Below are 27,497 nucleotides of genomic sequence, written 5' to 3'. Positions count from 1 at the left end.
ATGTAAACATAAAGTTGCTGCGTCATGTAACATGTGACCAGCCGAGAGACAGGGTGTATTCGCGAGGATGAATGCCTCCGCGGAAAATCGCAGAAATTGTTCGACTTCGTCTTGTTGTTTATGAATCTATTCATTACTGCATTTATAGCTAGATTTACTAGACAGTATAGAACGCAGGTGATTAATATAAAGTATCTTTGGTTTAGAAGCTTCCTATGGAGTGTTATTGTCTTTGAAACATCTTGAGGAAAGTAGTTCAGGGAGGATGTACTCATCCAGGTCCAAAAGGAAAAAAAAAAAAAAATAGAGCAATAGAGATAGCATTTCGAACTGAAAGCCTGGTAGAATGATTTTATATAGTTCAACCTGTGCTTGTTGTGACATGTTCCATGTCCAGAAGTGAAGTCTAACATACAAAGGGCAGTAACACAACAAGCCAACATCTAAAGGGAACACAGTGAAACAAAGTGTTACAGGGTGTTGGGAAACACTTGAGAAAAATTCAAGATAAACTCAGGGGAAAAAACTCAGCGAAGAAAGAAAAATTCATGACCATAACACAATATATGGGACCATCTCCATCCTCAAGATGGCAGACCAGGGGTTGCACTATGCAAGCAATGGTGATGTCATGTGCTTAGTTTGGGAGCACACAACGATTTTGATGGCATGAGAGACAAAGCAAAAACAGGGTTAATCCAATAAAGCATGAAACCATTTGTAAGTGATAGTACTTGATGATAATCATGGGAAGAAACAAAATCACTGTTTTTTCCCAGAACAGAAAAGTTGTTTCCGTTACCTAACTGGCAGTTGGTGGTGTAAGTAAGTATGTAAGGAGGTTGTAAGGAAATTGATAAATGTGTCTGATAAGCTTTTACCAGTGGCACTTCCTTATAAAACTTGCCTGTTTTATATCTGCTCTCTGTTTATTGTACAGCTCATAGACCACTTTTAAAATGAAGAGGATGTGGAGATGATAGTGAGAGAGGCATGCTCACGACAAACAAGGATTAAGTGAAGCCCATTCACCAAATCAGTTTGTAAAAAAAGCTTGTTTGTAAATCCTGATCTATAGATTCAGCAACATATTTGTCAACATGTGAATAATGGTCCATGCAACTGAATGACTGCAGTATCTCTGAACTCAGGTGAAAACCATTGCTACTGTGAAAACATCTCCTAGCTTCAGTGTTTTTTATGTGAAACAAGGCCACATTTTAGTTTATAATGGTGAAAAACAGGCAGTCCACCTCGGCAGAACAGAGTATCACATTTTTAGAAAAGGAGGTCTAACAAAGTAAATCAGAAGGTGGGTGATTGATGTAGATAAATGTGGCAAGAAAAATACTGTACAATTTCTCTCATCATTCACAAAATCTAAAAGTTTTTACATTATATTCATTCTGTGTTGCTTAAACACATACTTTTCTGAACTGTATGGTTACTCTTAAAAACCATCTTTATTATATATTCAGATAAAATACAGAATAATATTAATGCAGTTTGATTTTTTTGCCATCCACACAATATTTATTCCTAAAACATTCATTTGATAAAAAAAAATTCATGAATTGTATGAGTACGACAGTGTTTTCAGGTAAACATTTTCAGGTTTTTGTCACAGTTAATAAATTATAAATAGCACATTCATGATCTGTGGTGTGTGTACTGGTTGTAGGGGAACTTCTGCATGCATTTTTTTTCTTCATACACCATCATTTTCATCATCAAAGGCCACACCAGTTGCAGGTCGTTTTCTGTAAAACAGACCAAAAAATATTTTAAGAATTAGGATGTTACCCGATGAGGCCCTCTGAATATCTTGGAGTGAAACATGAACAGCTTGAAGGTAAATCCTTCACACTACTTATGCATGTATCTAAAAAGACTAATCTGAGAGATGGAGCAGCCATTACACTGAAATGCAAAGCACATTTAACTGACAAAAATAAGACACTGATGTTTTATGAGTTTCATGTAAAATTCTCTGCTATTTTAAGCACCATTATCCTCAGTTAGAAAACCATCCTGAAGCACACATGGAGCTGTCTTTTTCATTTTATCATACCTGTATGCATCAAATCGATGCAATAATTACATGAGTTTAATCATTCCCAAAACCTGCACCTGTGAACATATGCAAGTGTTTGATAGCATCAGTGTGAGAGAAAACTGAAAAGTGGTTTTGGATTCGTTGCCAGCAGGTGTGTGGTAACAGTAAACTCGTTTGTGGTTACCTTCTTGTTCCTGGGTTTATGAGTGAATCCCCAGGTAGACGTTTCCTAACTACCGCTGCTGTATTTTGACGCTGCATTCTTGGTTCAAATTCTGAAATATATTTGGTTCTTTTATTACTTCAGAATTCAAACGCACCTTTATTTGTAATAGATTTTCCAGTATCACACAATGAATCTTCATGAAACACAACATGGTACTTGGTAGTTTTTCTTTCAAAACATAATTACTGTCTCATGTACCGTCATAAAAAAATGAACAAATATAAGTCCATCTTATATATTGCAAATATGGTAACAGATCAATGAATAGATGAAAAGGAAAATATCATCTCTTACCAGCATTCCTCTTCTGTGGGCTCTTCACTGGACTAAATGATGGTGGTACTCCTGTGGCATTAAAACAACAGAAAGTATCATTTTAGGGCCCTAAATTTCATTGAACAATATCGGTGCTCTCTGAAATTAACATCAAATCACACACTATCCATTAGCACCCTTTTCTTGACCAACTATTGGGTTCAAAGGCCCATACTGGTAACAGTGGTATGGCACTAAAGAAAGGGCTAGAGCTGCTTAATGAATTACCTTGACTCTCCTGTTGCCTAAGACGATCAGCAATCCTAAACAACACATCCTTCAGTTCTGCCTTTGCCTCAGAGTCACCGAGTTTGGCCAGAGCCGTGTGAATCTCTCCTGGTTCACGACCAAATTGGAGAACAGCACTGTCCTTGTCCAGAGAGACAAATGCGCTCCCACTGTCACATGCAGACCTATCAGGACACAGAAGGACACAGAGAGCAGTTAAAGGTGTATTGTGTCTCTGACATCTTTTTGCAGACTAAATGTACCTCCCTCTATATATACGATCTGTGTGTTATTAATCATGAGTGAGTTACTAATAAGATTTTGAGCTTCAGTATTTGTTTTTTTCAGTTGGAAAAGGATGCTCATTTTGATTTATTTTTGCATAATCAAATGTGACAGCTCTGCACGAAGCCTTTCAATATAATACACATACTTAAGCTTCTTGGCAAAGTCCTCTGATGACTTTAGGGAAAACTTCTTTCGCTGAAAACACAGTAAAAAAGAGCATCAGTAGATAATGGGTAGACAAACTGATGACGTTGTCGTGGATACAAAAGAAACACTTGTACACTTACAAGCTGAGCCACGGCTTCCTCTGAAAGATCGGCCTTCCAAACATCTTCAGCATTTGTCAATCTGGACCCAATAAATTCACACAGATCACAGATTACAGATCACAGATTAAACCAAAGAAACGCCGATTTGTACTTCTTTTAGTAAAAGTTACAGTATCTTGATACTCGATCATTCTTAAGTCTTGACTCAGCTTTCACCGAGTTCAGATCTGACCTGATTTGTTCACGTATTTTCAGTTTACGTTTTAGTCGTGTAGGATCTTCGTGAACTCACCCAACACACATACATCCAGCCTTCTTTTGTGTGAAACACAGATATTTTGAATGGTCATTTTTGTCCACAAACGTACAAAAAACAGATTCTGAATCAGATGCATTTTGTTCCATGCTAAGTTGTCGTGAGTTTACACAAAGGTTACTTTCGTGTTTTGTTTTCATTGACCGTCCAATTATATTGACGATACTTCCCACGCTGAGATTACGTAGTTGTAAGTAGTGTCCTATCAGCTTTGACTTCACCGGAAATCGCTAATATTTTTACATGAGCAACTTCCTGCTCAAATGGCACTTCTTAATAATACTTGCTCTTTTTGAAATCGAAGTCTCTACTAAAAGTTGAGATGTGTCCGCACTGAAAGTTGGACATTGCTTACATTTTTAAGGCAATATTTTCTGGTGGTTAAAACGTAATCGTTACTGTGTGCAGTGACTTGCTGTGCAAAGTTAGTAATGACACGTGTGTAACTACTTTACCTTGGCTCGCTGCTGGACAGTTAGCCAACTAAGTTAAATGTTAGAATATCTTTACATTGCAAGCGAAAACTGTGGAATATTGTGCCATTGTTATTAAATGCGACGCAGGATATTGCTGGACTGATATCGAAGTTTATTATGGAATTCGTAGTCTGCGAGCTGATGTTCCAATTCGCAAACAAATGTAGCGGTATATGCTAGTCAGTTATCTACCGTAGAATATATAGTGCATCGATATGGGCTGGCAGTCCAGAACTCGTAGTTTGCAAATATTTGACACCGAATTCAGTGCCGATACGGTGGAATGGTGTCCTTTAGCGGATTGGTCCGGTATTCTGGCATGTGGAACTTATCAACTCCAAAAAGGCGAAGAGGGGGTAAGGATGGTTGAAAACATGTCAGAAGCATGCACAAACTGAAATTTGCTTTGTCCACCAGATTTGCCTTCTTTCAGACTTATTAAACGACAATAGGCTATTCAAATCCCGAACGTTTTTTTCATTTTGTTGTTTCCATTTTAGTTCAGCGACAGGCACAGAAATCATGCTTAAAACTATCAAGCCAATCTTGTGAACAGTTGAATTAAATTTTACATTGATTCGGTAGCTCCCTTTCCCATCCCTTGGCTAATTATACAACGTTCAGAGTCTGCAGTAACATACCTTACACCACTGGTGTGCGTTTTTTCGTATTTAAAGACAGCTGGAGAATTGACTGCCCCAAGTCGGATTGGTCGACTGTACTTATTTCAGTTTCGTCAGCAACCTCTGGGGTCTTTAAGTCCACACTTGACTGAGATCCAGCGGATCGATAGTCCAGCGATTCTTGATCTGAAGTGGTAAGATGCTTTACACATTATTTAGACATTACACGTAAAGTCTTCAGAAATTGAAAGTTCAGTGCAATTTGCATTGTTTTAAATTGGCACGTTATTGTCACAAATATCCTGTGTTATGCCCAGGTGTCATATACCGATATCAGATCGCCCTCTTCTGGGCATGGCTACAGCCAGTGGTGACATACAGCTGTTCAGACTTAAAGATACTCAGGTAAGGAGGAAAGAAACCGAAGAGGTAAAACTCCAACAATAACGTAGTTCACTATAAAATCGAAAAGTTAAAATGCAAAAGGCCATAGTTATAGTTACTTAAATGACGCAAAACCTTTGCTGCTGTGCAGTGTACGTGTGTATTTTACATGAAGATGCGTCATAAAATGTTTCAGTAGTCCTATGTCCTATCCTCATGCAAATTATTTGTGTTTTAATACATTAGATGAAATATGTCTTTGTTTTTGCCATTTTCCTCATCTTTTGTGCATGCTCCTTATTTACTCACCAGAGAGAAGATGGTTGTGGTCTTGACAAGGTGTCAGAAACAGAACTTGGACAGGATAGGCTGGCACTCTCATTAGACTGGTCTACTGGGAGGGGTGACTGGTAAGAGGCCTGATGAATGAATCATTATGCTATGAATCATTGTCAAAGATTAAATTAACTGAAAGTGGTACCTGAAAGTTTTAATGTAATTAGAGACTCATAATCATCATTGCTTCTAATCAGTTTGTATTAGCAGTTGTGCTTTTCTGATCTAAATTCATATTCTTGCCCAGAGGTGAGACACCTCTTAATGATGCATTTAAGTGCTGAGGCATTAGCTCTGTTTTAAAACTGATTGTTTGGACTATTGACTCTATTCTATCCATTACTGATCATATTATTCTCCTGGAAACTAAAGTGTTTTTTTTTATTTATGGAATATAATGAAGCTAATGTCTGCCACAGCTGGAATACATACAGTTATTTCAGAAATACTTTTGATCGTTATTTCTGGTGTATGACACTGCACAATTCATCCTGAAAGTGACTCCTTTTTCAATTTTTCTAAAACTGTTTGCAGCAGTGATGTACGGACAGTATCCAGTGACTCTTCAGGCAGTATATCTGTATTGTCTCTTGGGGAGTCCAGTTTCTCTCTTGTTTCACAATGGAAAGCTCATGATTTTGAGGCTTGGATTTCAGCTTTCAGTTACTGGGACACACAGATTGTATACTCTGGTAAGATAAATCTCTTGTCTCCAGCTCAGCCATTGTGCTTACAAGAGGTCCCTACACTTGAAAGGAAAGACTTATCGCCACATTGTTGTCAGTTCCTTTAAAGCAGTAACACATTCTTAATACAGACATACTAAAGTAGAATAATACACTTTAAGAAAAAGTGACCGGTTCCTAACCATACTATTGGATTCACATGAATTCATTCAGAAGCCTGAATGCTTTTGTTGCTGAGGCCTTTTGTAGATCATTTCTGTCAAGTTTTTAGCTATATTAAGCATCTACCTATGTTCACACCAGGCCTGAATGTTAGCGTTTGAATATTTATTCTCTTCTCTGATATGTATTTATTCAACCATTAACCAACCAGTATTTGTCTTGTGTCAGGTGGCGATGACTGTAAACTGAAAGGCTGGGATCTTAGAATGGGTCCCTCACACCCAACTTTCACCAGCAAAAGGTGAGTGATACAAATTTTGACTTTCTGGAATGTCAAATGCGTTCTAAGTTAGGCATTTGATCTCCTTGATCCCTGAAAACAGTCCCTTTTGTAATCAAAACCACACGATCAAAGAGCAGTTTTTCCTTTTTTTTTGTTTTAACAAATGCTCTCCCAACAACTCTGCATAACTGCATAATTTTTTGCTCATAACTTATTTTTGTGCTTTTGGTAACCTGTGCTTAAAATAGGGATTGAATCACAGCCATATTTAATTGCAGTGCTTATAGTACAATATGTTTTAATATGTTTTTGCTCTCTTTGTCTCTTTTTTTTCTCTGCTGCTTTTCTCAGGCATTCTATGGGTGTATGTAGCATACATAGTAATTGCCATCGGGAGCGTATCCTAGCAACGGGAAGGTAGGTGGGCTGAGTAATTTATCCTGCTTTACTCTTGAGTGTCGTGAGAAGCCTGTAACCACATAAGATGTGACTACATTTATCTTTATTCCAGATCTGTTATTATCATAATCTCAAAACCAAAACCGTAAAGATAGCGTCCTGCTTCCATCATGAGCACTTCATGACAAACGGATGGGACTGGTTAAAACAAAAACATTAACAGACTGGTTGAGAGCACTCAGACTTGTCTGGTCTCATGAAGGGCAGCGCTAAATATGGAAGGGGAGCAAGAGAGGGAAACTTCTTCAGTGTTTTGAAATCAGCATATAGTGGTTGTAGTAGCAATATCAGATTATGATGTCATCACATACAAATATAGACACATTAAATTAACCTGCCATTAGGTATTAAAGTTATAAAGGTGAAATGATTGAGTAAGACATTACTGGAAAAGCACTTCTGCTGCTGAAGGGAGGGAGGCAAATGCAAATTAAAAAAAGAGTTTGGGAGTTTCCCATGATTTAACTGTGAACATTTGATCTCTGTAGTGTAACTCATCTCTCTGTTTCCACCCTTCAGTTATGATGAGAATGTACTGTTGTGGGATGAACGGAACATGCGCGAGCCCCTCAGTGAAACTCCTATGGGTGGCGGTGTTTGGAGACTCAAGTGGCATCCCACACAAGAACACCTGCTCTTGGCTGCTTGTATGCACAACGACTTCCATATCCTTCACTGCAAGCAGGCCATGGGTAGGTTTCAGACTGTCGCTGATGTCACCTCAGACTAACAACATAAAATAGTGTTACGTTTTATATGTTCTTTGAAACCCAGCGGCGTTTTATCGTGTTTAATTTTTTGAAAACTCTGCCTCATTATAGACCTAAAGAAATATCAAAAGTTCAGAAGAAGGAGTTCCACTCTGTTTCTTTAGACCAACTTTTTTTTTTTTTAAACCCTGTCCAAATTCACAATAGAATTTACTCCACTTCATTTGCGTCTATAGATGGAAATGGAGGACCATGCCCTACTCTGGCCTCTTATGTCCTCCACAACTCTTTGGCTTATGGTGCTGACTGGTCTCATCTGTCCTTGGTTGGGTCTCCTCCCCCTTCCTCACTGGAGCCAGAGGAACCCTGCACAAGCCTTTCCAACACTGGAGGCCACCTTAGGATCCAGTATGAGTCTCCCACTGCCAGTTTTGACACTTCTCTGGAGGATGAATCAGGCCAGTACATACCAGACCCGATTTCACCTGCAAAGACCCCAGCCATAGTCAGTCTCCCTGGTCCTGCTGAGGACTCCTCCTCCTCCATGTCCTCTTTACTGGCTACCTGTTCCTTCTATGACCACATGCTCCACGTGTGGCGCTGGGATTGGACCCAGGAGGCAAGACAGACAGAAGGAGAGGGAGAGAGAGAGGAGGGTGGGCCATCTTCATCTTGAAGCGATGGATGGATGAATTGTAAAGAGAAGGACGGAAATAATGATTGTTTTTGAACCTATGTAAGATGAACCCTAAAGATAAACCTAAAGTTGAAATTGTAAGTTGTCTGTGGAAGAACTATTTGATGGGTCAGAATAATGGGGATGAGTCGTGAGATCAGTCCCTCAGCCTGGTTTTTCAAGTTATGAGGAGTAAAAATCCCAACACTATGCAATATGTGTGGAAAGGAAAGATTTGCCATGCAGTATTTATGAACAGTCTTGATTTCAGTTTGGATTCATGGACATATCAATACTTTCTTCTTCCTCAGTTAATTTAATTTCAAACCTCAGTCACAACAAGTTATATTTCAATTATGTATGCAAGTAATACACCAGCAATACCAATAAATCACTATCTTTATTAACATTGTTTCCAATTTGTGTATTTAACAGTGCATCTAAATGAACATTGCATCACTGGGCTATTTTTGAGCAAAAAATGTCATATGCAGTTTACTGTCACAGATGTTTCAGTTTACCTCATTGTTACATGAATTCATGAGCTTAGACATGCATGAATCTAAATACAAGAACGATTAATGGTTCCTTGGTATTACAGATGGCTGTACATTATTTATATACTTCCATTTGATGCTGTGTTTTTCAGAAAAAGAACTGGAATGCAGACAAATGCTGTGTTGTGTTAATGTACCGAATTTTGATCACTGCACGTTCATTTTTCAGTTCTCAGACCTTTAGTCCCTCTTCTGAAGACTTCCTTTGAGGACGCACTCAACGAGCAAAATTCTTGGGATACAGCTTAAACAGTTTTCCTTCTTGTGTTTTTTCGAATCCATATTTCTCGAGGTCCTCCTTATTGAAAGTGCCTTCTTCAATGTCCTTCTCAATCTGTGGAGCCACCACTTGTGAGAAGAGGGATTCGGCGGTAAGAGGCGGTTCTGCTGCATCGGGACAACGGTAGGACACATAGGGTTTCAGTTTGAACCCCTCTAAAGACGGCACCACGAATTCGGGTATCATCTCCTTCACAGGGACAAACTTTCTGCTGGACGTAATAATTCCTGTTGATCGTGCCCCTCTTGGTTTGTAAAAAGTCCGTGGACCTCTCTTACTAGTGAACTCCGCCATACGGTCAGCTCCTCTCACCAGCCCTCTCGTAAGGGCTGAAAGCACCCCCATATTCACCTATAGTTCCGTTGTCTCAGCACTGCAATAAAAGAAAGTACATTACATTAGCCAATCACTAAACAACCACTATATTTTGCACATCTACACTGAGCAGAGCGCTGAAACCTGGAGTCAGGCTACACTGCTCGTTAAGTTATCGTTAGCTATTCTACATTAAATGCTCTCCTCGTCGCTCACATTGCTTTTAAGACGAAGAGCGTAAGCATTTTTTTAAAGTGCAAACTCCAACAAAACGCGATAGAATTTCTAAAATGTATAGTTCAATGTCTAAATGAAACAGAAAGGCTTCCTTTAGCTCACCTTGAACAGCGTGCACCCAAAATACATAACGTAGTGCTACTAATCGACGTTCCAGTGAAGTTCACTCTGATAGGCTAACTTGGCACTACGGAAGCCAATGACAATTCAGTGTACAGATGCATAAAGTTTCTCTGTAGTACTAGAGATTGACCAAGTGAATGGGTATACAGCGGCAACTGTGTACAAAAAGACCTTTACGGTGCTGAAAATTTCAAAGGGTGTAGAAGGAACAAGTCAGTAAGTGATATGAATCAGGAGCACAAGAATTCAAAATACTCTGTAAATAATTTTATCGGATGCTTACGTACAGACAGCATGATAGTAATCATAATTTGTTACAACTGTAGTTGGTCGCGGATCACCTTACTTTTTGTGTGTAAACACGACCTGGAGCGCAATAATCGTGAACTTTGAACATACTAACTGTTTATTCACATTTAAAGCATGTATTGTTTTATTCTGTCTGTTGTCTGTTTATACATACAACTCAAGGACGGTTTAAGAGTGAAAGAGACTATAGGACTTTGATGTGTAAGATATTTGCAGAGGCACTGTTGACTGGACAAAGTTCCCCCTTGGCATTGATAAGACAGACATATATAGACGAAACGCTAGTTTGAAAGTTTAGGTTTTGTTGGTGTCATAAAGTTGCAAAGGACTGTAGCCTACTCATGTTGACCTGCACAAATCTTTTTCCCCTTGAGAGCGGCTGCGTTCACATGAGCTACATAGTGGGTGTCTGGTTGCAGTGAGGTCTATGGTCACGCGAAGTGATATCCCAAGGATCTCAAGCACAGTATCTTCTGTCATTGTTTTTACGTTTGAGTCAGGCGGTTATGCAGAAAACAGTGTCTGATCAGTCTAATTGTGTGTAAACATTTTAAGACTATACTTCAGTTTTGTCATATGGAAGGGTATTTGTCTTAATAATGGAAAAAAAACATGTTTAAGACAAGTTAATCACTGTCTGTAGCCCACAGTTATGAGGGGAACTATTGAATATGACATACATCTAAACGAAACCAATGATTATGTCTAGTAAATAAGCAAATACAATAATAACTGATGTATTACATTCAACTTTTCAGTGTTACATTTAATACATTATGTGAACCTACAGTACTTTGAGTGATTTTTCTGTGTTATTTGTCTGTTCAAGGAATGGATGGCAGCGAGCAAGAGGATAGTTGCAGTATATATCCGGTAGGAGTTCAGAAGGCTTATCAATCCTTGTTTTAATCTCATTCCTTTCTCATGAAATGTCAATGGACAAGTATGAAAACTGTCAAAAAGAAAGAAATTCTCAGTTTCAGACAGTTTTCTAACTTTCTTTTTTTTTTTTTAATCTAAGCAGTTTCATTAGACAAACATTTATTGAAATTTCTCAATTACAAAACCAGTGGCAGTGCTGGTAATAGCTATTTCTGGATCATTACTGAAGAAAATGTGTATCAGACTGGGTCTGAGACTTCAGCAAGAACTTGGTTGTATTTGTTATTAAAACTATTATTTATTTATTAATTACTATTGACATTGCATTAAAATGATTCACTTGCTAACTGATCTTTCGTTCAGAATGCATTGGTCTGATAGGGTACGAAAAACCATGTAGTGTAGAGATAAAGCTGTCATAAGACACTTTATGTTACATCACCATCATGAGAAAATACATTTTGTTTCATCTGTGTATAAACATACTTAGCGATTCGTGTACATTTGGTTGCAGATCTAATAACTGAATGAAATAATAAGAGAGTGTTTTGCACCACAGATTTTGTATGTGTTGAGTAAGTTTGAGTTTTGTTGATTTTTCTGTGTTTGTTTTTAGGTTGTTCTACCTTATGGAAATGAGATTACAGAAAGAGTACGCCACTTTGTGGAAGACCAGATGCAGACCTCTATGGTACAGAGTAATTTGTCCTCATATAATACTCTCATTATAATAATAATCGATGTATTGTTGATAATGAGTTTTTGATATTCCATGTCTATCTAAATCATACATAAGGCATTATTTCAATTTGACTTATTTTGATTTGGGGCAGGAATGACTTCCTTAGGACTGAATGCATGTCCAGACCCCTCAAATAAATTTAGAAGTGCCCTTTCTGTATATTTAAGACACTGAGTTCTTGCCAATACTCCTAATACTAGTTTATGAGGAAAACTGTATGTGTATGTGTTTGTTTTTCAGTGGACTGGTGTTCTGATTGGGGCAGCAATTGCAATCTCACTGATTGGCATTGCAGTATTACTTCTGTATCGAAGATATAAAACCAGTTAGTATACTATCTTCTTGTAGTACATCAGTTACTAATCCATTTTTTAAGATTGTAGTAATTTTCATAAGCTTTACACTCAATACTAAATCAAAATATTATCATATGTAGATAAAAACAGTATTTACAGGTTGCCTGGAGAATTTGATTTACATGTAGTACACAGATGTATATTTGTATTAGTGTTCTGCTAATGTAATGTTTGGGTTTTTCATTCAGGGCAAGAGCAAGCCAGTGAACCTCATTACCGTTTTCGGAAACGAGACAAAGTGATGTTTTATGGTAGAAAGATTATGAGAAAGGTAAGCCCTTGTTTGTTTGCATGCCTGGCTGGCCTAGAAGGGGTCTCCTCTCTTTGTGGTCCTTCTCAAGATTTCTCCTATTTTTCCCTAACGTCTGGGTTTTTTGAGGAGTTTTTTCTTGCCCGCTATGAGGATCAAGTCAGGGGGTGCCACCCTGCTCTGTTTTGTTGTAATCCTGTGGGCATGTAAAGCCCTTTGAGACTGTAAACAGTGATATTGGGCTCTAAATAAACTTAAACTTGAAACTTGAAACTTGTTTTTTCCAGTTTTTTCTTGAGGACTGATATTCACTTCCCTAACAGAAAAAAATTACATGTAATACATGTGTGAATTTTGAATATTTTACATTTGAGTTTTTCACATCATTTTTTTTCATGCTGTGTTGCGTTTTTGATCTGTTTTGTTTTGTTTTGTTTTGCTTTAGGTGCAAACCTTATCTTCACCCACTAATTCAGGTCCAGTTTCCCGGCAGAGAACTCGCAAGAGACCCAAAGTCCTTTCAATTGCACGCAAGTGTGTAAAGTGCTTCAGTTCACAGAATGAAGTAATTGAAGTTGTGTCTGTTTAGCATCCATGTTACAAAAGAGGGTTTATCAAACGGATGTTGCTCTTTTGGTCTCGTCATTTACTTTCAGGATTTTACGTATCCGGAGGGAACCTCCCACGTTAGAGCATAAAGAACCTCCTCCTTCGGTTCTCGAGGCAGATCTAACTGAGTTTGACGTGCAGAATTCCCACCTGCCTTCTGAAGTTCTTTACATGCTGAAAAACGTCAGGTAGAGCATTTTCAGACCAATACTTTCATGAAACAGTTAAAAAAATAATGTCAAAACCAAGGGAGAGTGATCTCACTTTTCCTTCATTTGATTGTTGCAATGGTAGCTGTCAATTCTTACGGTTCTCAGAATGTTAGGTGCTTGGGTAATCCATGCCTGCGGTCCATACAGAATTTCATTCTTTAGAAGGCATAGAATCATGCCGTACTGTTCTTTTGCGCAATGATCAGGGTTCTAGGTCACTTTGAGAAGCCTCTGTTTCTGGAGCTGTGTCGTCACATGGTTCTTATACAGCTGCAGCAGGGAGAAGGGCTCTTCCGTCCAGGAGACACTGATGACAGCATATTTATGGTGCAGGAAGGCCGGCTGGATCTCTACATTCATGAGAATGTAAGAACTCAATAGACTTTATCAGGTTCTTTAAAAATACAAATAATTGTTTGTGTGTATTTCTTTTCTTTTCTTTTCTTTTCTTTTCTTTTCTTTTCTTTTTAGTGTGATGTAGTTGTCACTTGGCTGTGTTTTCATTTTTTATTTCCTCATAAAATCTCTCACTAAACAAATAGTTACAAATCCCTTCAGTCTAACCTTGTCAGGAAACCAACATTACATTGTTTAGTCTTCCTCTCACTGCTGCAGGGAATGCACAACATTCAGGCCACCAGTAACGTTCCCTTAACTGATGTACCGTATTTGCAACAAAAGAAATTATAATCCTTTGTTTCCTGGACAAGGATGGAACAGAACTGGTTGTCAAACATGTGTTGCCCGGTGACAGTGTTCACAGTCTTCTCAGCATCCTGGATGTTATCACCGTGAGTAAACCATAACATCCTCACATCTTGATTCTTTCGCAAGTACTCTCCCCTTGTGTGCAGTATCTCACACAGCATTTTATCTTTTGATTATCCTTTTAAGACCTCTGAAAGAATCATACTTGCATTTTCCCAAGGGGAAACGGGGTTTAATACATCTGCTCATTTGTATCACCTCCACTTGTAAATCAGGGTTATCCGGCCCCTTACAAGACTGTCTCCGCCAGGGCTGCAGCCCCGTCCACGGTACTCAGACTCCCAGCAGCTGCGTTTCACTCAGTGTTTGAGAAATATCCAGAAACTCTGGTCCGGGTGATACAGGTACACGTTATGGTTTTGTCACCGTCTAATGACATGAAGGGCAGTGTCCATTACTGAGTCTGCCTTGGGTAGTTTAGATGTGATTAACACAAGTGGGACAGTTTGTGTTTCTGTGATTGTGGCATGTAATTCAGATATTTGAATCTGAATGATGTATAAATTGAAATATGATTGAGACAGGCACACAGATACACACACACACACACACACGCACACACAAGCTCCATAAATGGATATGACAGATCTGTTATACTGTTTTGTATTATTTGCTGTATGTGAGAATTCTAAAGTAATATTTTCAGTGTTGAAATATCTTTTTCTTTTCTGTGTCCGTTCAGATCATCATGGTGCGTCTTCAAAGAGTCACATTTCTGGCCCTTCACAACTACCTGGGACTGACAACAGAGCTCTTTAACCCGGTGTGCTCCCTTTCTCATTCTCTCTCAACACATTAAATAGCAGTGGCTAAAACAGTGGAGCTTGGGTTAAGGATCATAGGTGAAAAAAGTTAAAACATCTGACATATGGAAAAAAACATGGCTTAGGAAGGACAAATAAGGCAGAGGAAAACTGAGGGACAAAGTAAGACTAAAATCACCAAGCAGAAAAATAAATGAGATTAAGTAGAAAACAGAGCAAGTCGTTCTGAGAATAAGCTGTTAATCCTGAAACGGCGTAGAAGTCATCCTTCTGAATATCATTTTTCTGAACATAAGTGCAGTGCGTCACAGCAGTAAGCCAGAATTTTGGAGGTCCAACTGAAATTCTGTTTTATACCGTCATTCAAAACAAAAACGGATTAATACATCACAACTTCTAATACGTAACATCACTCATAATAGAAGAGAATACATAAAAAGACCACATGTTATTAGCCAAATATGTATGGTATATGTATTAATACTGCATTCACAAAGTAATTACACATTAGAGGTATTAGTTTTTAATGGACACTAAAGCAGTACCAGCAGTAGGGTGATCTTTACTTGCCTCAGACTTGAACTGTCTTTTTCACCTGATGCAGGAGTCCCAGGCGGTGCCCCTGGTGTCAGTGGCCAGTGTTCTGGGGGAGGTCAGCCCAGGAAGAGGCTTCCGCAGGCAACACTCTCAAACCTCCACTACAGACGAAGACACAGCTCCTGACAGGGGTTCTCAGGGACCCAATGAGAAGCTTAGTGACTCAGGTCAGAAATATCCTCAAACACAAACACACAAATGGGATGTTGTTGTCAATAGACTCTTGAATTCCAAATTCAGACTGTTGCCAGTTTATATTGGTGTTCTTTTTTGTTTTTTTATACTATTGTTCTGTTCTGTTCTGTTTTGATACTTTTTTCAGTGTATTTCTGCTTAAGTCATTTTTATGGTGTGAGTAACATGCGTCTTAACAGAAAATTCTGGCAGAAAAGGATGATTTTGATCTCTCATCATAATTGACTTGTTTGTGTAGTAGCGGTAAGAGTGATACTCATTTATTATATCTGTGTGTGTTTTTAGAGAGTGGAAAGCCTGGTCTATCAGAAAGCCCTTCAGCCACGTATAGGAAATTTCGCTCTCTCTCTACTCCATCAGACAGCTCAAGCGCAGGTTCCTCCCATCACACTGTCATTAAAACACTCTCTAACTATACCGCTGTTCTTAGTACGAGTGAGAATGGTACTCTCTCTTACAGATAAGGTAACTGATCTGAACACGGCATTCGAGAGAGTAAAAGTCAGTAAAGATGAAAGTCCTCCAAGTCCGGTCATTCATAAGGTGTGTTTGAGCTTTCTTTAACTTGCAGAGTAGTAATAACTCAGCTGTAGCGCATGAGTTTCGTAACTTTGGTTTAAGCGGTTTTGGCTTTGTCGTTCATTTTGACACAGACGGTTTTGTTTTTTTTTAATCAGTAAATGTACATCGCTCATCATCTTTCTTTCTCTCTTTCTTTCTTTCTCTCTTTCTTTCTTTCTTTCTTTCTTTCCACCCCTCCGCCCTCTTCAGTCCATTCTGAAGAAGACGGTCACCATGCAGCATGCTCCTTCTGCGGTGTACCATTATTCAGACTCGGGGGGTCACTCTGGTCACGTCCACCACAGCAAAGTCACTGCAATATTTCAAGCTGCTAAAAAGGACCTGCTCCAGATCGTTCAGCTCCAGGTACGGATTGTAACCATACACAGAGAGACACCCTTCCCCAGACTGTTCTGCTTTGGTCCTGATCTCCGGTCAGGAATAGTATTTTTTTTCTTGTATGAGTTGGCGTTCGCACATTGGTGATGAAAGCTCTATTTTTAGGAAAGCGATAGAGGGTCAGTTATTTATGGACCACTCAAACCATTCCTACTGACAGATTCCTGCTGTGGTTCTGCTTACTAACCCCAGTAGGAGGAGAGTTTTTTTCCTAACTCTCTCCCTAGAGCACACACCTCAGACCAGTGTTGATTAGACCTGTTTCACTGTGAAAAACCATCATCTGAATGCTGCACCCCTGTAGGACCCCAGTTTGCTGGAGGGGAGAGTGACTCTACGTCAGGTGAAGGCTGGGACTGTGGTGGCCGCCCAAGGGGACCAGGTCAGTCACTGATGATAGAGGGCACATGAACGGGAAAAAAAAAAATGTGGTCCCAGTATACTCTGCGTCTTGGCTACATGCTTAATCTGTAGTATCCATGGTGATTTCTTTTGTATTCCCTTTGTCTAATGTTCCGCTTAAGGACGTAAGCGTGCAGTTTGTGATATCCGGCAGCCTTCATGTGTACCAGAAGATGATTGACAGAGAGGAGGAGACGTGTCTGTTTGTGACACACCCAGGAGAGATGGTGGGCCATTTGGCCGTGCTGACTGGAGAGCCGCTCATATTCAGTGTCCGAGCTCACCGTGACTGTAGCTTCCTCTCCGTCTCTAAAGCGCACTTCTATGAGTATGTCAACACTTCAGCGCTCACAGAGACATCCAAACAAATAAAATTGTACATATCTCAACTGTGCTACTCCTGCTGTTGTGACAAGTATCCTTTTTTTTTATAATTGGATATGTGTTTTAGCAAGTATGCTTTCTCACATGGAGTGAAAAAAATGTACTGGTCTTTTTTATGCAAAAGGAATGGAAGATATCACAGACTTACGAATCGGTTTTCTGACGTCCACATTAAGTTGATTTTTAACTATTTTTTTAGTTTGTGGGTTTCATTTACTTGTGTATGTATATGAAACCTTGTCTAAGTGAATTGTTTTTCTCCTCTCCTTCCAAACTCACACACACACACACATACACACACACACAGGATCATGCGTGCAGAGCCCCGTGTGGTTCTGAATGTAGCTCACACAGTGGTACGAAGGGTCTCGTCCTTCGTCAGGCAGATTGACTTTGCTCTGGATTGGATGGCAGTGGAAGCTGGCCGTGCTGTTTATAGGTACAACTCATTCTCTTCCTTTTTAACTTATTCCGATTTTTATACTGCAACAAGTCATTGATCAAGACTTCTTGATAAAGTAATTACTGCTCAGCAACTATGATAATTTTTTGCCTTGGTAAAAAAAAAAAAAAAAGAAAAAAAAAACGTATTAATATCCTGAAGGGGAAAATGTGCATTGGTCCTATGTAATACACACACTAATATATTTTTATAACTATATATTCATTCTCAGACAGGGAGATAAATCAGACAGCACTTTTATTGTTCTGAGTGGACGTCTGCGCTCGGTCATCATGAAGGATGATGGGAAAAAAGAGCTGACAGGAGAGTACGGCCGTGGTGATCTCATCGGCGTAGTGAGTGTTGACAGAAGATTTTAAACTGAGCCCGTTTCTTAAAATTGAACCAGTCCGACCTTTGCTTTCTGTACAGCTTAGACCCTAAATGATTTTTTTTTTCCCTGTGTCAGTGTTGCAGCTTACCATAATCTGGCGTCTGTACATTTTTTAAAAACATAAAAGTAAACTGAATCCAAGCAGTTTAGATGGTTGTCTAACCTGTGATGATCCGCGCATGCGTTTATCTTTACGTCTCTTAGAACAGATGTATAACAGAAGTGTCAGGTTTCCTTATAGAAGTATCTGTTAGGTTTAGGTTGCTCTCAACAACAGTCAGAGCCTGTTAGTACAGTTGCTGTGACTGCTTTATGACACTCCTGTGTTTGCAGTGTGATGTGGCATTGAGAGATTTCTATGAGAAGGTGAATATTGCTGAACTGTTTGTCCAGGTGGAGGCACTGACCCATTTAAACAGAGCCACCACAGTGCATGCTGTCAGGGACTCTGAGCTCGCCAAGCTTCCTGAGGGAGCACTCAGCTCCATTAAGAGGAGGTACCCACAGGTAAGGTTGTACAGCTTATGAAAATGATAGGATAACCCGTTTATTTGTTTGCATTTAAATGATTCTGATTCTTTTTTTTGGTTTGTTTGTTTTAGGTTGTGACGCGGTTAATTCACCTTCTAGGACAGAAGATCTTGGGAAATATGCAACAGGTCAATGGGCCACTGTCAGGTGCATATGGTATGAGTGTGCGTTCAGTCTTTATAACATAAGAAATGTTTGAATGGAGTATTATAATAATGACAAACGCAAATGTATGTTATCAACATTTACACTCCTCATGCATAGTCTGCCAGTCAGTGTAAAGAATGTTAAACAATCCTGCAAATCAAACAGATTATGACATTGCAATCAATTAATTAAAAAAAAACATAACAGAACACAACAAATTTTCTGTCTTATTTAGAAAGAGCAACATAAGTGGAAAAGTATAGGTCTGTATGAATTACCTCTTACTGTGCTGTGCTCTTTGGTTTGGCAATCTGTCCAGGGTGTCTCCTCGCCTTTCGCCCAATAAATGCTGGGATAGGCTTCAGCACCCCCCGCAACCCTAATTAGGATAAGCGCCTTAGATAATGAGTGAGTGAGTGTGCTGTGCTGTCTGAATATTATCTGATGTCTGTGAAATCCTTTTAGCTGGAGGTTTGGCTCTTCACACTCAGAGCAATAAGTGGGATGCAGGTAACCCAGCCTCCAACCTGTCTACGGTGGCCATTCTCCCAGTATCAGATGATGTACCTCTGACTGCCTTCACCTTAGAGCTGCAGCATGCTCTCAGTGCTATAGGTAAACGTCAGTTCGGTTAAACTGGAGAATGCTTATGGAACGTGAATGTTGAACCGAGTGATTTTAAACTTGAGCTGACTGAATTGAACTTTCTTGATATATCCCTGCTCCAGGTCCCACTTTACTCTTAACCAGTGACATCATCAAACAACGTCTCGGGGCTGCTGCACTGGATAGGTAAACGTCTAATAATTCTTTGATCTCATGCACCCAGTTTATTTTTACTATTTTTAGAATATTGTGAAATGCAGTGCTTAGACCTTCCCTACAGAGGGTCTCTCCCTTCCCTCCCTTGTCTGTCACATTATTTTACTGAATTTAAAGTGACTGGAAACATTAAAGGTGGCTCATCTTGGCCCCCTTACAGAGTCCAAGTGACCTCAGAGGGTACTGGCACTGGAATGATAACTCAGATACACTTTAAATTCGCTCTCTGTTCCTCGTCTTCCTCAGCGTGCACGAGTACCGTCTGTCCAGTTGGTTGGGGCAGCAGGAAGACATCCATCGCATTGTTCTGTACCAGTCAGACAGTACATTAACCCCCTGGACCCAGCGTTGCATTCGTCAGGCCGACTGCATCATCATAGTGGGGCTTGGAGAGCAGGAGCCCACGGTGGGTGAGGTATGTCTGGAACAGTGCTGACTGGGTAGAAGAGGTGAGAAGGAGCATTGTCATTGGTCAATGGGGCAACGGGGCAAAACAGTGAGTTCAGTCAGTGGCCCGAAATGTGGAGTTGGCAAAAGTTTGAAACACAGGACTTCTTCTCCTCTAACCTTTTTAGGCTAATCCATCTGTAATCGGATTTTCAGCAGACGCATAAGTGTGTGGATTTATAGGTTTACAAGCGCTTTTGTAGTGGCTTTAGTAAGTTGTATACAAGCCTCTTGTGACTCTGAAGTTAAAATGAAAAAAAGTTAATTAAATAAGGTAAACTGATTTTTATAGATAAACATGTTATTAAGAAACACAGATTTTGTATCAAGAGGAAGCTTGAACTCCCTTACCAGTACTCCCGTCTACAATTACAGAGCAAACTCTCAATTTAAAGCAACATTGGGATCAATTCAGTAAAAACTACTGGAGGTAAAGCCAAGGGAAGGATTTGAATCGAATCCCTGAATTGTAAATTACATATAAATAACAAATATTATTTCGCGTACTGATGTGTCATTAACGTGAAGCCCGAGCCTTGATTGATATCTTTCTTTTTCCACCTCAGTCTCTCAGCCCTCTTTGTGTTTATGCTGTTGGTTGTAGCTGGAGCGGATGTTGGAAGGGAGTGCAGTGAGAGCTCAGAAGCAGTTGGTGTTGCTGCACCGTGAGGATGGGCCTGCACCCAGAGGAACAGCAGAGTGGCTCAACATGAGGAGCTGGATCTCAAGGCACTTCCACTTGTCTTGCCCACGGAGGGTTTTCTCCAAGAGGAGCCTGCCCAAACTGGTGCGTCTTGCTAATGATAAAGTCAGCGCCAACATAAGTGTCAACCCCATTACCATAAACTTAGGTTATCGCCAGTGACAGGAAAATGTATAATAGTGATGCTGTTTGTAATAGTGATGTTCCTAACCTGCAAAAAAAATGTCAAAGTAATTGATTAATTTATACTTATTGATACCCAAAACCACTCTTTTATCTTTGCCACAGTGCTCCTAACCCCAGAGCCAAAAGTAATAATTCTCTTCTCTTCTCTTCTCTTCTCTTCTCTTCTCTTCTCTTCTCTTCTCTTCTCTTCTCTTCTCTTCTCTTTCAGAGAGAGATGTACCAGCGCGTGTTCCAGAAGCCTCCTGACCGGCACTCAGACTTCTCCCGTCTAGCAAGAGTCCTGACTGGAAATGCTATTGCTCTTGTGCTGGGAGGAGGCGGAGCCCGGTACTGTTGTTAAGTACTTTGCTGGAAGCCCTTAGTTACAGTTCAGTCTTTACTATGTGTCTCTGTGAATTTTGTGTAATTACTTTATAGGTACAGTTTCTTTGTGAAATGTTTTAAGATTCCTGAATAATGAAATCGCTAAGTAACTTTAAATCCTTATCTGTGCTAACATGATTGTGAATGTTCCTCATGTTAGTTTTCTATGTGGTCTGTCGTCCTAAGCATGCCTGTATCTGTTGTGTACTTTGCTGATGGTTTTTGCATGTCCACAATCTCTCTGTCCTTATGGTCCAATCATGATTGGAGCAGTTTAAAGGTGGGTGTAATGATTTGAGTAACACAGTGAATAACCATACATATATGGAAATGCTTTCTATTGGAATTAAAATGACAGTTGGTATATAATGTTGTAGTCAGAGAGACCAAGAGTGCTGACAGCTGAGAAATAGCGAAAAATAATTCTTATCCAGTCCTTAGAGATATCTTTGGAAATTTGATCTTCGGGACATTACGTGTAGGAGTTTCTGTCTGTGTGACTGTCCGACTCTCGTACTGTATTTACCTTGTATTCACATAAGCTTGACCATACTATTTGAAGTTTTTACTGGCCTAAGATTTACCAGCACAACCCCATATATATATATATATTTAAAGCAATCCTCAAGGTTTACAGTCAGCAGCTCTTCTGTGTGACTGTGTAAAACAAGCTGTTCCATTCTGTAGAGGCTGCTCCCAGGTGGGCGTTATCAGGGCACTCAATGAAGCAGGCATCCCTATTGACCTGGTGGGTGGCACTTCCATTGGATCCCTCATGGGGGCACTCTATGCTGAAGAAAGAAGCTATAGTCGTATGAGAATCCGGGCTCGGGAGTGGGCTATGGTAAGACCTTCGATGTCACTGGGGTTTTTAACGCAGGAATTTGCGTGTCACTCACATCCAGCCCAAAGTTTCTTTTAGTTCCAACTAGCTTAAAACCACTGATAAGGAAAATGTTGTTAACACAACATGTGAATAATGAAATTCCCAAACAATACTGGGGCCACTATACCCTAAATCAGCATGATGTATGGCTGTGAGAGACCTCATTTTGTGAGTGTAAAATGAGGCTGTTTTCTGCTGTGGCAAAGCAGAATCCAATCTCCAACAAAAACAGATTAACCTAGACATTGTTATTAGACAGTGGCTCAGGCAATGTGTAGAAACTCCCACAGAGAATTTTTGTGTGAGTCCACATACACCACTGCTGTTATTTGGTTAATGAAACTGTTGGGCATTATTAAGCCTTTAGCCCCACTGGGTACAGAATCACTTGGTCATGTAGCGTGGGCCCCCAGGTACAGCAGACCATTTGTGGGGCTGCTGTAGCTGTGTTAAAAGGAAATTGAGTCTTATAACATGCAGAAGTTCTTCCACTGTATGTCAGAATGTGCATGGGTAATGCTGTTAACTTGGGTTGTCTGTAAACAGTGTCCACATGCACAGTTGAGAGGGGGGGGGGTGCAGAGTGAACTGTTTTTCCAGTGCAAGAATTCTTTACAAATCCGGAATAGAAAAGTGAAAAACACAAGGCAAACATTTGGATCATTTGTGAACACTAATATGTTTCAGGAAATGACTTCTGTATTCAAGAAGATCCTAGATTTAACCTACCCTGTGACCTCCATGTTCTCCGGAGCATCGTTTAACTCCAGCATCAGGACCCTCTTCAAAGGGAAACAGATTGAGGTGCAAGATGGTGCTAGACAGTGTGGACAACTCTATCCTATCATTATCTTTAAAATGAACCATGTCTAATGACAATTTTAATAATTGTCATTAGACATTCATACTTACTAAGGATGTCTTTTTCCTTTTTCTTCTTACTTAGGATCTTTGGATCCCATATTTCAACATTACCACAGACATCACTTCCTCCTCTATGAGAGTGCACACCGATGGTCAGTCTTTTTAGTCCCCGTGCTGTTGTCTGTAATTACATCTCTCTGTTAATTTTTATAATAGTTTCTCTCTTTCTGTCTCACTCTCAATCCTTCCATCCATTCTACCTCTCACAGGCTCTCTTTGGAGGTATGTTCGTGCCAGTATGTCATTATCTGGTTATTTGCCGCCTCTCTGTGATCCTAAAGATGGGCACCTTCTCATGGATGGAGGTTACATCAATAACCTTCCAGGTTAATATAGACCAGTCACTTTCAAAAGCCAAAAAAGGAATTTTAATTTATCAGAGTGTCACAGCAATTTAAATTGATTTGTTACCACGCTTATGCAACAATAAACAAGGAGTTATATTAATACCCATGGTATCTTTTATTACTCTGGAGTGAGCAATCATTGCAGATTGTTGAAAATTAGCGTAGGACTATATAGAACAGGAGTTAATTTACTTTAATTTGTTATCAGCTTGTGTACTTGTTACCCTTATTACATATCTGTGGGTTTGTACTTTCAGCCGACGTGGCGCGGTCCATTGGTGCTAAGGTGGTAATTGCAATCGACGTGGGTAGTCGTGATGAGACGAACCTCACCAACTACGGAGACTCGCTGTCTGGATGGTGGCTGCTATGGAAACGCTTCAACCCACTGGCAGAAAGAGTGAAGGTCAGGACAGTAGTGGGGTAATTTGTGGGGTTATTGCTTGGTTGTACTTCATACGTCTTAGTGTGTCATTTTCTTTGGATGGCAGGCACTCCGAGCTTTAGGCTGTACGGGAAACTGGCTGAGTGGACCTGGCTTCTGCATGAAAAGATCTTATATTGCTTGGTTTTACTACACTTCACTTAGCTTGTTGTCAGCTTTGGATGTCAGTCATCCAGGACTGCCATCCAGTCATACTCCTTTGAATTCTAAAGTTAAGCAAAAAATAGCCAAGGCTGAAAATAAGAACCAAGTCTTTATTTTAACCGACAAACTTCAAATTTCCCATTTATTGATGTGCTGGTCTGTGAATCTCACCCAGAAAGTAAAGATTTGCCCTGTCATGCCGTTCCCATTACAACAAGCTGCACAGTGAGAGACAGACACTAAGGTTTTTCCTGCTGTCTCTGGCATCACAAGCAAATGTTCTGACAGTGTCCTTAATACGTTGCACACAATAATATCCAGTAATGTACACAGAACACAGATATTAATTGTAGAATTCTGTGATTAGCTGAGATTTTGTTGTTGTTGTTTAACCAAAAACAATGACTCCACTGCACCAGGTGCTGAACATGGCTGAGATCCAGACCCGACTGGCATATGTGTGCTGTGTTCGGCAGCTTGAATCAGTCAAAGACAGTGAGTACTGCGAATACATCCGGCCTCCGATCGACCGTTACGGCACCCTGGAGTTTGGCAAGTTTGATGAAATCGCTGTGAGTTTGCCCTTCTCTGTCTTCATATCAGCAAGCTTCTGTCTTGGCTCCACTCGCAAACATGACCTTTATCTTTCTTTTCCTTTCCTTTGTCTTCAATGTCTGGATTCAGGAGGTTGGCCACCAGCATGGGAAGACTGTATTTGACGTTTGGTGCCGGAGTGGGGTTGTGGAAAATATGTTGAAGGATAGACACCAAGAAGAATTCCACAAGACCAAAAGCACCAACGTGAGTGGCACTCATAAGCATGACTGCTGCACTACAGGGTTTCTTTTTCACTAGATCTCTGTATGGATGATTGAGAGAGAGAGTGCAAAACATTATATGCAATGAGCATTTTTTTTGGGGCCAAAATTGGTAAACCACACCCAAACACTGAGCCATTCCTTTTTCTAAAATTCCAAATCACATTGTCTGTTTTCCTTATGGGTAGAGCTTCTTTCAAGAGAAAATAACTTCAAAACCTCCAACACCACTGCTTGAGCAGATTTCAGACTGCATAACAAATTATTATTCTTCAACAAGTGTCTCATTAGTTTTTGGCCCATCAGCAAACATAGGGGTTGCTTATGTGACTCTTTTTCTATTTTCTATTAAACCCTGAATTTCATCACTGATCTCAAGTCAGCAGTTAGATACATAATGACTTTGATGTATATTCGAATCATATAATCTATGTGTGATTCAAATGTAAACATCAAAATGGAAACGGTAGAAATCTTTTCTTGATACCCCTACGTGTGATCATCTGACCCTATTGAAAAAGACTTTGAATTTTGCTAATGGTTTTGATGTTTTGTTTCTCTTTTTGAATCAGTTTTGTTTTAAGTCTGAATGTTTGACTTTCAGGTACTGACGTGCCCCAATGCCTCATTCACCGACCTGGCGGAAATAGTGTCCAGAATAGAGCTTGTTAAACCAGCCATTTTGGAGGGTGAGAGGAGGAAACACATATCTGTTTTTGTCCTATATACATTAACAGATCTTACATATGCCATGTTATTATTTGTTTTAAAGCACACTTTGGTCTTAATTTTTCTTTGTCTGATTTTCTCATATCTTCAATATGTCTGCCGGCTATTCACAGAGGAGTCCGAGTGCCAAACAGACTATGATGAAGATGCAGTACTGTCGGACCTTGATATGTCTGATCTAAACCGTGAGCACACTGAGGAAGAGGAGGAGACAGCAGATACGGTAATAAAAATATGAGCAAATAGTCATCCATTCTGTTAATATAGTCCTCTCTATTCCTCTGCATTCACATATAGAAGAAACATATACAATGACAGTATGTATGAAATGAAAGAATACATTTTGCTAAGTTCTTTTGACATATAGGAAAAACATGTCATAGCTTCACACAAATTTTGAGACTTGTCACTTTTGCTTTTTGAATTTTAACTGATTTTTGGTCAGTCATTTTTAAGCTAATTTATATTCTCTCTCTCTCTCTCTCTCTCTCTCTCTCTCTTAGGATGATGACATGGAGATTAGGCACAGAATCCCAAACCACACACGCCCTGTCAATGCTTAACCTAAGTGTGATTTTATTTATTTTTGTTCTTTTATTTTGATTAAGTACATTAATTGACTTTATGTATGTGTCTGAGATCACATGCATGGATCTCTTTTAGGTGGTGCCTTTTCTCTTCTACTTGAACATTTTGAAATGTTGGTGAAGAGATACACAAATAGTGCCATATAAGACCTTACATGCAGTAAACATTTTGGAGAGATTTGATACTTTTTTTAGAATGTGTGAGGTGCTGGATTCAAAAAATGAGCAAGCCCTTTTTTTTGTAGAAAAAAAATCTTTTACGCGCGCGCACACACACACGCACACACACACGCGCACACACACACACACACACACACACACACACACACACACACACACACACACACCTTTAAATTGCCTTATTGTCTCTGGAGTCTTTCTAAGATTCCAGCTGATCTAACAATTCCAGATGTACATTTTAGGTACATGGTTTTAACAGGGTTACACTGTAGCCTCATTCAAACTTATCAATGCAATTTCATTCTTTCATTGTTGCTGCTGTTGTGTTTTATTTTTTGTTTTATTGTAGCACTGTATGTTAGAGCTGTGTTCCCAGTCCTATACCTGGAAGCCCAGAACACTGGTTATTTTTTGTTCCTGCCTGCTCTAACACACCTGACTGAGCTAATCAATGTTTTGGTAATTCAGTGATGATTTGAATCAGTTTGGGAAACACTGTGTTAGTACTGTAGCCTGCAGCATGTGCCTGTAATGAACTTCAGATTGTTTTTGGAGTTCATCTCTCAATTCCCTCTGTTTTATCTGTAGTTTGTGGTCATTTAGCAGTCGTAAATCTAATGACGGAATAAGTTTTAAGTTTTTCTTTCAGCCACTGTATAGAAAAATCTTGACACCTGACCTGAATGATGTGTACTCCTAAGGTGTTTTGTGATGGTTATTGATTTATAAATACACAAATTTACTGTTTAGAATTTCTTTATTTTGTTTTGAAATACTTGTGATTTTTTTTCAAGGAGCACTGCCTTAAACATTTTTGCATTTAAAACCTCGGAGCACGTACACCGCATTAAGTATTTTTCACTAAATGTCTGGTGTATTTCCAGTGTTACTATTGGTATTTTTTTTTTCTGGTATTTTTATTCTTTACTCTTTGATTGAATCAGAGAGTTTATGAACATATTCCACA

At 39.5% G+C, this 27,497-nt stretch overlaps 4 protein-coding genes across 4 annotated transcripts; 2 read left to right on the top strand and 2 right to left on the bottom strand.

Annotated features, from left to right (window-relative positions):
- Nucleotides 1–1,682: 1,682 nt before the first annotated feature.
- Nucleotides 1,683–3,790, bottom strand: paxx (PAXX non-homologous end joining factor). Its single transcript, XM_030791830.1, has 7 exons — nt 3,675–3,790; nt 3,401–3,461; nt 3,259–3,308; nt 2,826–3,010; nt 2,577–2,627; nt 2,241–2,331; nt 1,683–1,760 (listed from the first exon to the last, which is right to left on the bottom strand). The coding sequence occupies exons 1-7, from the start codon at nt 3,785–3,787 to the stop codon at nt 1,709–1,711; spliced, it is 603 nt and encodes a 200-aa protein (XP_030647690.1). The 5' UTR covers nt 3,788–3,790; the 3' UTR covers nt 1,683–1,708.
- A 312-nt stretch (nt 3,791–4,102) lies between these two features.
- Nucleotides 4,103–8,894, top strand: dph7 (diphthamide biosynthesis 7). Its single transcript, XM_030791369.1, has 9 exons — nt 4,103–4,530; nt 4,852–4,991; nt 5,115–5,202; nt 5,494–5,591; nt 6,052–6,209; nt 6,594–6,666; nt 7,000–7,065; nt 7,627–7,799; nt 8,054–8,894. The coding sequence occupies exons 1-9, from the start codon at nt 4,390–4,392 to the stop codon at nt 8,491–8,493; spliced, it is 1,377 nt and encodes a 458-aa protein (XP_030647229.1). The 5' UTR covers nt 4,103–4,389; the 3' UTR covers nt 8,494–8,894.
- Nucleotides 8,895–8,898: 4 nt separating this feature from the next.
- On the bottom strand, nt 8,899–9,999 carry mrpl41 (mitochondrial ribosomal protein L41). The gene is made up of 2 exons (XM_030791370.1): nt 9,985–9,999; nt 8,899–9,703 (listed from the first exon to the last, which is right to left on the bottom strand). Exon 2 carries the CDS (start codon nt 9,673–9,675, stop codon nt 9,268–9,270), a length of 408 nt encoding a protein of 135 aa, XP_030647230.1. The 5' UTR covers nt 9,676–9,703; nt 9,985–9,999; the 3' UTR covers nt 8,899–9,267.
- Nucleotides 10,000–10,154: 155 nt separating this feature from the next.
- On the top strand, nt 10,155–26,326 carry pnpla7b (patatin-like phospholipase domain containing 7b). The gene is made up of 36 exons (XM_030791829.1): nt 10,155–10,221; nt 11,144–11,187; nt 11,813–11,887; nt 12,179–12,263; nt 12,489–12,565; nt 12,990–13,078; nt 13,201–13,341; nt 13,572–13,731; nt 14,076–14,156; nt 14,349–14,477; nt 14,816–14,896; nt 15,502–15,661; nt 15,975–16,064; nt 16,150–16,232; nt 16,461–16,616; nt 16,954–17,031; nt 17,174–17,379; nt 17,743–17,874; nt 18,110–18,233; nt 18,665–18,778; nt 18,874–18,949; nt 19,415–19,564; nt 19,678–19,741; nt 20,018–20,186; nt 20,823–21,005; nt 21,316–21,434; nt 22,158–22,314; nt 23,044–23,160; nt 23,303–23,372; nt 23,490–23,606; nt 23,885–24,033; nt 24,636–24,788; nt 24,901–25,017; nt 25,639–25,723; nt 25,877–25,986; nt 26,267–26,326. The coding sequence occupies exons 2-36, from the start codon at nt 11,146–11,148 to the stop codon at nt 26,324–26,326; spliced, it is 3,999 nt and encodes a 1,332-aa protein (XP_030647689.1). The 5' UTR covers nt 10,155–10,221; nt 11,144–11,145.
- Nucleotides 26,327–27,497: the final 1,171 nt, after the last annotated feature.

The sequence above is a fragment of the Chanos chanos genome, chromosome 14, assembly GCF_902362185.1.
Source record: "Chanos chanos chromosome 14, fChaCha1.1, whole genome shotgun sequence".
In the NCBI taxonomy this organism is placed as follows: Eukaryota; Metazoa; Chordata; class Actinopteri; order Gonorynchiformes; family Chanidae; genus Chanos; species Chanos chanos.
The sequence above is the reverse complement of the archived record's forward strand: the minus strand, read 5'-3'. Positions and strand labels throughout refer to the sequence as shown.